The sequence below is a fragment of the Molothrus aeneus genome, chromosome 19 (genome assembly GCF_037042795.1).
Source record: "Molothrus aeneus isolate 106 chromosome 19, BPBGC_Maene_1.0, whole genome shotgun sequence".
NCBI classification, from domain to species: domain Eukaryota; kingdom Metazoa; phylum Chordata; class Aves; order Passeriformes; family Icteridae; genus Molothrus; species Molothrus aeneus.
The window spans coordinates 9616481-9627027 of NC_089664.1; the positions used below are offsets into that span (position 1 = coordinate 9616481).

Here is a 10547-nt window from a genome sequence, read left to right on the forward strand (position 1 = left end):
CTCTTCAGAATTATATGCATTTGAGACCCCGATAAACAGTATTTTACTCTTTCAGAAACTCACTCATTAGTAAACAGCATGTTTTTTTATTCAGGATGAGAGCAAAAAAGCATCTTGTGCTATCAACAAGAATTCACAGGGGTGGCACCTGCAGCAGCAGCGGGAGTTACAGGGTGACTCATCTTCCCCAAGGATTAACCTGGAGCTGTGCTGTGGCTCTGCTTCCCACTCCAAGTGCCTGAGCACAGCAATGCTAATTATTCCAGCTTTGTTAACTGTTTCTCCTGCTCCCAGCCAGAAGTTAAGCTCAGCTTACATCAGCTGCCACCTTGACAAACACAGAGTATATTGCTTTGGTGATGCAGAGGAAAACCTGCCCAGCAGACAGGCAGAAAAACAACAGCAATTGGGCATCTCCTGCCAGTGACAAAGGCACAGCGTGTCGAGGCACAGGTACCCAGGCCTAAATCACCTGTAAATACAGAGCTGATTGGAGCAGAAGGGGCATAAGAAACTACTTATGGAGTTATGCTGGCCAGTGGGAGAAGGGCACTTACATCAGTGATCTTGGCATTTCAGTTCCACTGCCTCGTCCCAGATTTTATGGATGTCAGACTCAATACTGGTGGCAGCCTGACGAGTCTTAGTCTTCCCTACGCTGTCTCCATCTCTTCTCTTATTAATCCGTTCTACAGGGGTACAAAACAGGAAGTTCAACAGCTTGGGTTATGTGAGCTGAGGCCCAGCTGCTTTGAGGTTGAAATGTAAGCCCTTATTGACACAACAGCCACTCCAGGTCTGCACAGAGCAGCACCAACAGGTAAAGCACCAGTGCAGCGCCTTCTGTTAAACACCACTCGTCCCTGCTGCTGGTTACAGACGTGTCATTTCCTAGAGAAATATGGTTGTAGATCTGGATGAAATGCAGCACTCTGGTTTTTAAAACATATTTTTAGGAGAAACAGATGTAGAGCCTTTTCAGTGCTTTAAAGCAGTGCAACTCTATGCAGACACAGCCTAATAACAACGGCAGCCCATCAGTGACCACAAGCACGTTGTATCCATAACTACGGCATGTTTGTGCCATTCCTGGGTGGCAGAAAGCCAGAAAGTTTCACTAACAACTGTTTCTCATCAATGGGGACTGGTTTAGAGAACACAAGCCTGATTTTCAGGAGCCCCCAGGACAGTATTCTACTTCCCTTGCAGGGCTACAGACCCGTTTTGTAGAAGGAATAATCCCAAATGTTGGATCACCTCTACCACAACTGGTTTCTCTTCTGTTTGAAAAGGAGGTTTTGGATTAGAGGTGTTCCATCCAGGACAATATGGATAAAGTTTACTTAAGATCACAACCTGCTTGTACTCCTTCTGAGAGGCTTTCAACTTCAGATATTGTGATTGTCCACATTCACAAACATTACATACAAGTTCTATAACACACTCAGTAAAACAAAAAGGTTCCTCAGCAAACCCACTTTGCTAACACTGCCACAAGCTACAATACACAGGGAACTCAGTGCTGCAAACGTGGGCTGACCCCGAGCTCGCCCCTCCCAGTCTCCCTACTCCGTCACACCTAGCAGGCCCTGCAGGATGTTTATGGGCAGGGGGAAGACGATGGTGGAATTCTTCTCGGCAGCGATGGTGGTCAGGGTCTGCAGGTAGCGCAGCTGGAGAGCAGCAGGAGACTCCGTGATCACCATGGACGCCTCCTTCAGCGCCCTGGACGCGTTCATCTCCCCCTCGGCCGCGATCACCTGCGGAGGCAAACGGGTCAGACTGAGCTCAGTCCTCAAACTGAGCTCCAAACAGGAGGAACAGGGAATGCACAGGCTGATCTCGGCCCTAGGCAGGTACCACAGGCACCCTGCTCATGACCTGCCCTGGGCACGTGCTTCCACCCGTCACAAGCTGCTCCTGTTTGCTCTCCAGGCCCCAGTGCCTGGTATCCTCCCACCCAGAATGCAGGATCACAAAAGCTGGCATCAGGTCTTGAGAATGCAATGCAAGTATTTATTCTGTCTTCAAAAGCTTTTGGGCTTCTTCCAGCACTGCCTCTCAAAAGCAGAGGCACTCCCCACAGATAGCTGAAATTACTTTCTCCCTCAAGCTGTACTTTCTGTATCTACACGGGCTTGAGAGGGAATGGTGTATTTCTTACTTGGGAAAAACCAAATCCAGCCCCCAGGCTGATGTCATTACCTTGGCTCTTGCCTCCCGGGCAGCCTCTGCTTCTGCAGCCATGGCTCTCTGCAGCTGGACAGGTAACTTCACATCCTTGATCTCCACACGTTCCACCTTAATCCCCCAATCATCTGTTGCCTCATCAAGTGTGACCTACAGAAGGCAGGACAGGTAAGTGAAGCCACACACCTGCCTCAAACTAATGCCCAAATATGAAGAATGACCAATAAACCAAATGAATTCTCTTCAAATTCTCAGACCTTCAGGGCTTTAGTATTTGTACTATGATGTGACAGCTAAAAGAGCACAACTGTTTTAAAGTAACAAAAACTCCCAGAGCTTGATTAATGTATTGAAGGAATTCTGTGGCACAGTTTCCTCCCACATTCAAGGACTGACACAAGGATCCAGGGAAGCCATCCTCTCCTGTATCCCTCATTCCCACATGCTAACCCCACTGACCCTTAGTGCTTTAGTCCCTCATTCTTATTTTACAGAGTGCCCTCCCAAGAGATCTTGTCAGGGCTTTTCCTACAGCTCCAAATCACAACTGATCACTTAGAGATAAAACAAATCCCCACCTTTAAGTGATCCATGGGATTGCTGCTTTACCTGCTGTGTGATGCAGTGCTCCAAGATGCTCCTACCTGCATGCTGCGGGCAATTTCCTCACGGTCAGAGAGGATCTCAGAGAGGCTTTTGGTGCCCAGGACGTTCCTCAGGGTGGTCTGTGCCAGGAGCCGGGTGGCTGAGTCGGCGTTGGTGACGTTTGCCACGGCCAGGGTGGCGTTCTGCACCCTGTAATAAACCACTCCATCCACGTTGATTGTCACCGAGTCCTTGGTCAGGATCTGAAAAGCAGTGGGGAAAGTACAGAATATTCCATAAATACCAGGTTAATTATTAAGACAATCACGTATTTGTTTTACTACACCAAGCCCTGGTTTCCCACTGTCTTGAACACAAAAGTCCTTATACACATATGCTGCATGGGAATGTGCCCCAGTGTTCACAAACTTCCCAGTACAGCTCTGAAAAGCTGAGACTAAATATGGGATTAGAAACTTCTCAGTGAAAAGCACATTCCATTCACTTTGCCTCAATGTTATTTTTAACCCACTTCATCGAAATCACAGAGGAATCTGCAAGTCGTATCAGTGACAGGAAAAAGAGAAAAGGCGGAAATTATTTACTCTGAAATTCATCTTCACCTGAGAAGGTTTAACCCGTGATTCTGGCAAGGAATCACACCCAGGCAGGTCCCTGGGCTGTCTTTCAGTGAGGTTTCCCCAGGGCTGTGTGAGGCAGCCTGACAGCAGGGCCCTGGGACTGTGCTGCAGAACTGCACCTCCTGGGACAGGAGGGTGGCACTGCACAGGGGAGCTCAGAGAACCTTGTTCCATGGTACACAATTCCCTTCAAGACTCACCTGCCCTGTCCCTTCCCAAACGACCTCTTTTAGCAGGCTTTTCTAACACAAAGCTAAAGAATGAGTAGCATGCACAGAAATCATGTTGAACAAATAAAAATTGATTTCTGCCTCTACGTAAGGAACACAAACAAACCTAAATCCATAAGCGTAATTTAATCAAGCCAAAAGAAAAACTGGATTACTGATGGCCTCACTAATGGTACATCAGCAGCTGCAAGCACATTCTGCCTGCCAGTGATTAGGTTTCTCCCAATTACCCTTTAGAGTGTACCAGGACAGCTGCCATTTGTCTCAATCTACAACTAACCATGAGCAACAAGCCCACAGCAGATCTGACAGGAAACAGATGCAGCACACAGCTTGAAGGGAGCATCTCTGTGTCTCAAAATGCACCTGATACATGAGTGATACAGTTATAACCATCAGGATACAATTGTTCACTAGCTTATTTTTAGAGGGACACTTGGGTTTTATTCTTTTGTTATCCATTGAGTTGGCAGCACTGAGTTCAGCTGGCTTAATGCTCTGGAGACATTCTGCTACAAAGTTAGGATGTCCAAGGCAAATCAGACTAGAAATCAAAGTAATTTTTTTGTTCTTTAGGACCTGCCATGAGTGGCAGCACCTTCATCATGTTCCTGTGCAGGGCAAGGCACAGGAGCCACGTGCACACCAACCCAACAAAGGGAGCTGACCACTCATTCCCCCAGCTGCTATAAATAGCATTTGATGTATATTCCAATTTCATCCCATTACTTGAGCCAGTTTATACATGTAGATAAATTGGCACAGGACAGATCCCTGCTGTGCCTGGAAATCTTCCAGATTTCACAGAGGCAATTAGGGGATGTTGTATGAAGCCCAGCAGCCTTCGTTCCAAACCCCTCCCATTCCAGCTCTCAGGCAGTGTTCAATTCTCTCATTTGGTCCTCAGAGCATCATCTGTTTTCTCTCAGTGCTCTTCCCTTACTGGATGACATTTCCAAGGGATATATGTATTCTTCACAATACACTGCACTGCACAGAGAATCTGTATTCAAACTGCACATTACCCAATACTGAGAGGGGAGAAGGAAAAGCAAAGTGCACAAAATTCTGCAAGGGCTTTAGTAGATGCAAAGGCAAATGCAAACTCACCTCCTGAGGAGGGATATCAAAAGAGATGGTTCTCATATCAACTTTGATGAAGCTGTCTGTGCAAGGCAGGACAAAAAACAAACCTGTGCCAAAAAATCCATTCAAGAAGATGTGAAAATGGATCATTAGAGCAGACAAAACTTGTTACTGCAATAAGGTGAAACCCAACTGTTGTGGCTGTGCAGATCTTTGTGAGGAACTCAGCAGCACAACACTTGTTAGTGGCTTCCAAACCAAGGTAAGATTTTCCAAAATACATGCTGAGAAACTTCAATTTATCTGGGGAGCACTTAGAGATTTTTAACATTTGGAAATAAAACAGCCCCAAAACTATTAGCAACTACTTTTAAAAATGTTCCCCACATAGTTACTTGTGGGGCCTAATTCTGGCAAGCACCAATCTCCTGCCTTCTGCTCTGGTGGCTCAGTGAGATTCTTCAGCTTTCCAGCAATGTGGAACATTGCAAAGCCTGGGTGAAAATGAAGGAAGAAGCCATTGCCCCTTGCTGTCACTTTGAGCAGCAGGAGCAACAGCTGAAAATAACATTCTTCCAGGTCTCAGAGTTTCTAACAACTTGTCAAAACTATCAAATACTCCACTGGCTTCTGTTACTTTTGAAGGATATTGAGGCTTTCAGACTCATTGGGTTTAACTGATACATCAACCTTCTTTTTCAAAAAAAACCCATTTGATGCCATTATTCCTCCCTTTACATTTAGTGCTTTTGATTCTGCCTGCAGATCATACATTAACAAAGGAGAGCTGGGTAGAATTAAGTTTGCTGCCTTCTCAATCCAGAGTACAAATCAGAACTTTATGAGCTGGAAGAGACCCACGAGGCTCATAAATTCCTGTTGTAACACATCCTCTTACTGGAAGTTACAGAATTCTTGAGAAATCCATTTGCCACTTTACTGCAATGTCTCTACACCATGATTGTTTTGCTGATGACTAATTGGAGGAAATTGCTGTCCAGGACATACCTGGTCCCTTTGCTCCCCCTTTCAGGATGCGTCCAAGGCGGAAGATGATGGCTCGCTCGTATTCCTTGATAATCTGGAACAGATTGGTGGATGTCATGCACCTGATGGATTCCAAATTATGTACACACCAGGCTAGGACAGGCTTGAGTCTCAAATTTAATACACACTTCTCTACTGGCTGCTTTTGAGAATTTTAGCTAAAACTTTATTGTCAAAAAGCAAAGAGCAAAAGGAAAAAATCAGGACAATAGTCCACAAGAAATATTCCTCAGACTCTCAACAGGAGGGCGCCTGGGCAGGTTCAGGCACCAGCAGAGCCATCAGGAATATCCTGGCAACAACACAACAAAGTGCAGCATTTGTGACCCAGCAGGGATTTTTCCAGCTCCAATTCTGATGCCGCATCAGCCAAGCCAGGAGGAAATAACTCCTCCTGTCTGGAAACTGCAAACATCAACCTCAGAGTGATCACAGATAACACTGTGTCTTCAAATGTGTCACGTGCAGCCACATCCCTGTACAGAATTACAGATTTCCATTTACATACTTCATATTTACATGAGTGATATACAGGGAGATACCTTAAAAAAAATCAGTTCTCTAAGAGTAGTCATGGGTTCTTGCAATTATTCTGATCCTTCAAATGAGCTTATTTTCTAATGACAGCTGGGCAGATGTAGTGAAGACACCAATGCAGGAATTATTTTGACCAAATATTATAATACCACTTTTATTTTTGGTTTGAATGCACTGCAGTGCTGGGGTCTGCTATAGCTCAAGAACGAACAGAACTAGATTAATTTGTGTTTATTTTCTCAATGAATCCAATTGAGAACAATAACAGCCACACTGCATTGCTGAAAGTTTTAATCCACCTTAGCAGTGAACGGTTTTACCTTTATGCACATCCATACTGATATAGGAAATGTAATAACAGTGAAAAAAATCGAGGTCATCACCAGGATCCATCCACAAAAACCGAGGCCAGAGTTGGTATCATCTACAAAAGAGCAGAAATTGTCACTTTTTAAAACCAAGAGTGCCTATTAAAGTGCCTAAATTGGATATTAATATTAAATGTTCCTAGAAGTAAGTCACTGTTAGCACTACTCCTCTGGCCAAATGCATTAGGTTTAGATCAGAAATCAAATTAAAAGCCAAATTCTGCTTTGATTTTCATCGGTCTCTAAGTTGTACAAGACAGCTGAGGGCAGAATGCTGTCCAAGCAGCATTTTTGCAGAAGTGTACCAACACTGAAGTTTCAATTCCCAAATGCCTTTCTCTCCCCCAAGTTCTTGTAGCAGAGTGACTCACAGGCAGCAGTGGGATCATGTTCCTTTGTTTTCTGACAAGTCAGAGGAACCTCGTGTAAGGGGCAGAACACAAATGCCCCCAGCCTGCCAGCTCTGGGACAGCATTGCTGGAACCTGGGTTCTGCTCCAGCTGGAAGGGGTGCACATCTAAGGAAACCACAATTCTCACACCCAGTGGATCTGGGAAGTTGGATAAAATGAGGTGCAAGATTAGCTGGACATGAAATAAAACCTCCATAAAGAATTTCTTGGCCAGAAACTCCTCATGCCTTATTCCTCTGTCAATGGAAGACACCTGAAGGTTACTCTGGGATCAAATAACGAGCTGGTGGTTTCAAAAGCTACCCTGCTAAAGCCATGCCAAAATGTGGCCTGGGAGGCATTCACAGAGCTACAAGAAGTTTCTTATCCTGCCAGCTGAGACTCCTAACGGGCTGCCAGGAGCCTGCTGCCAAGCAGGGATATCCCCAGGTTTCACCCTCCTACTCTGGAGATTTGGAATTTCATGTAGAAGTCACACCTCAAACGATGTCAAATTTCAAGATTGAGCAAAGAGGATGCTTTATTTAGCACCAATGTGTTGTTCTTCACAATACAAGAAGGGAGAGAGATGCTGTCTGGTGGAAAACTCTATGAGATACAAGAACCATGCCTTGCATGTGTGGGATGAGCTGGTTCTGCAGCTCCTGGAGGTGATGCCCATCCCTGCCCGCCCCACAGGCTGAAAACAAGGGCATGACCCTGCCCAAAGTGCTGGCTGACAGTACCCCTAAACCTGCCACTGGAATTTTCCCTGAGCTAAAAGGCAGGCAAGCCCCCACCTTGGATTTATAGCCTGCTGTGGTGGGCAAGTGTAAGCAGGCAATAGAAAAAAATGCAAATATTCTTGAGCAACCTTTTTGAGAAATAAACCACAAGGAGAAGGACTATTAAAAAAATAAAAACAAAAACTTAATTGAATCAGCCTTCAATGCCTTTAAGGCTGACTGGAACAGTTACCATTACTTTAGCAAGAAATTATCACTTGGGCCATCAAACTGTATTAAGAATTTATAATACACACTTAGTGCTAGAGGCTAAGATGGAAGGGGAAAATTCTCGTTACAGCTTGAGGTGTGGCACATGGTTCATTTGTGATTTATTTCCTTCTGCAAAGACTCCACAATCCAAACAAGCACACCACTGTCAAACAGCAAAAATGTGCCCTGATGAAAACAAAACGCCAATTCCAAAGTGAATTACGTGTCTTCACAGATGCTTCACAGAGCATTTCAGATGGGAAAACCCCAAAATTTTGACATCCAATAACCAAAACTACGTCTCATGCCACTTACTCCATATTTTATTGTGATCACATGAGAGCTGCAGGAGAAACCACCTCAGCAGTGTGTTCAGGAAAGGCTTGCAGAGACAAGATTGACACCGATGTGACCGTGGTGAGGTATTAATAACTAAGATAGTTACACTGAAATGGAGATCCTCTCCAAAGATACCAGAGCCAGGATGTGCCACTGGGCACCAGGGCCAAAGAGATCCACAGTTATTTGTACAGCTCAAATTACCCAGCCAAAGGCTTTGTACACAAAGCTTTCTTATAAATACATTTCATTCCTTCTCTGGCTGCAAACAAGGAAAGCATAAAATAAATCAGGACTTTTCTGTTGCCTGTTTCTGAACAATGGAAGTAACAGGAAAACATTCCAGCTTCCAGGGAGTGAAATTGCCAGTTGGGCTATCTCAGTGCATCTTCTCCAAAATGTCCTGGCCCATGTCACACACCTAACACCTCCTAACTGAAAGGACAAATCCCACGTCAATAACGATACCAAGAAGTAAAAATTCAGTGCAACTCATTGCCCCACCTGAGGAATTCTACCACTTCCTCCAGTCACACCTAGACAGGATTTGGCTGTGGTGAAAAGCCACAGTAGTGTGAAAAAACAATCTTTCAGTTCTCCTTGTTCTCCTTTCCTGGTGCAGCGTCCCAGAGATTACTTCTGTTGACTCTGTCATCATTTCCGTAGTTTCCCCCTCAGTGACCCGAGTTACAGCACAGGAAAGGAAACCACACACCACAGAAACCCGCCCGACCTGTGCCACCGGGGCAGCTCCTGGTGCTGCTCCGGCACGGAGCGGGGCGAGGACCTGCCGGGAAGGGAATCACCACCTGCGGCCACGGTACCCGAAGGGGCAGCGGGGTCAGTGCCCCGTTAGCCGGGGCTGGGGGCTCAGCATCCCCCGTTAACCGGGGCTGCGGCTCAGCATCCCTCGTTAACCGGGGCTGCGGCTCAGCATCCCTCGTTAACCGGGGCTGCGGCTCAGCATCCCTCGTTAACCGGGGCTGGGGGCTCAGCATCCCCCGTTAACCGGGGCTGGGGCTCAGCATCCCTCGTTAGCCCGGGCTGGGGGCTCAGCATCCCTCGTTAACTGGGGCTAGGGCTCAGCATCCCCCGTTAACCGGTGCTGAGGCTCAGCATCCTCCGATAGCTGGGGCTCATCAGTCCCCGTTATCCAAGGCTGGGGGCTCCGCACGCCCCGTTAGCCGGGGCTGGGGGCTCCGCACGCCCCGTTAGCCGGGTAACCGGTTCAGCAGCCCCCGTTAGCCGGGGCTGGGGGCTCAGCATGCCCCGTTAGCCGGGTAACCGGTTCAGCAGCCCCCGTTAGCCGGGGCTGGGGTCGCTCCGGGGCCGCCAGTGACGCCGGGGCTCAGGGAAGCGGAGACTGCCCGGGAAGCGAAGCACAACCGCTCCTCGCTCCTCCCGCGGGCTTAACTTCGGTGAAGCATCTTCAAACTTTCCTCCTCGACTAAATGAAGCAATAATTAAAACCGAAACAAAAAAGCGGAGAGAGAGAGAGAGAGACACGAAGGCGCCCCGCGAGGATCGGCCGCTGCGGGGCCGTTTGGGGACAGCTCCTGCCCGCTCCCCCTGCGGCCGTTACCTGCAGGCCGCCGGGGCTTGGCCGCGTACCCCGCTTCCTCGTCTGACATGGTCCCCGAGTCCCCTCAGAGCCGCCTCGGCGTCAGTCCCGCGTCCCCTCCGAGCCGCCTGTGCGCTGCCCCGCTGTCACCACCGCCACCGCTCCCAGCGCCTCAGCACCGCCGCCGCCGTCCCGCCGCGGCTCCCTCAGCGCCGCCTCAGCGCAGCCGCCACGCGCCCGCCCCGCCCCGGCCCGGCCGCGCGCTCCGGGTGGGGCCGCGCGCGCCCGCCCCCGCCGCCAGGGGGCGCCGCTGGCGCTGAGGGCGTGAGGGAGCGGCCATGGAGCGACCCCCGCCCGCCGCCGCGCCCGGCCCGGGACAGCGGAGGGGAAGCGGCTGCAGGGCGGCCCAGGGCTGCAGGCAGGGCAGGGAAGGCATGAGGACCGAAGGAAAAGGCAGAGAGGACCGAAGGGGAAGGCAGGGAGGACCGAAGGAGAAGGCACGGAGGGAGCGGCCGGGCCGGCGGGCAGCCATCGCCTGAGGTGAGTGAGCCCCGGGCATCCCCTCCTGAGGGGA

General features: G+C 48.6%; 1 protein-coding gene across 1 annotated transcript; it reads right to left on the reverse strand.

Moving 5' to 3' along the window:
• Positions 1-70: 70 nt before the first annotated feature.
• On the reverse strand, positions 71-10153 carry STOM (stomatin). The gene is made up of 8 exons (XM_066562697.1): positions 9995-10153; positions 6637-6740; positions 5741-5813; positions 4757-4839; positions 2835-3038; positions 2206-2340; positions 1580-1760; positions 71-689 (listed from the first exon to the last, which is right to left on the reverse strand). The coding sequence occupies exons 1-8, from the start codon at positions 10041-10043 to the stop codon at positions 559-561; spliced, it is 960 nt and encodes a 319-aa protein (XP_066418794.1). The 5' UTR covers positions 10044-10153; the 3' UTR covers positions 71-558.
• Between the last annotated feature and the right edge of the window lie 394 nt (positions 10154-10547).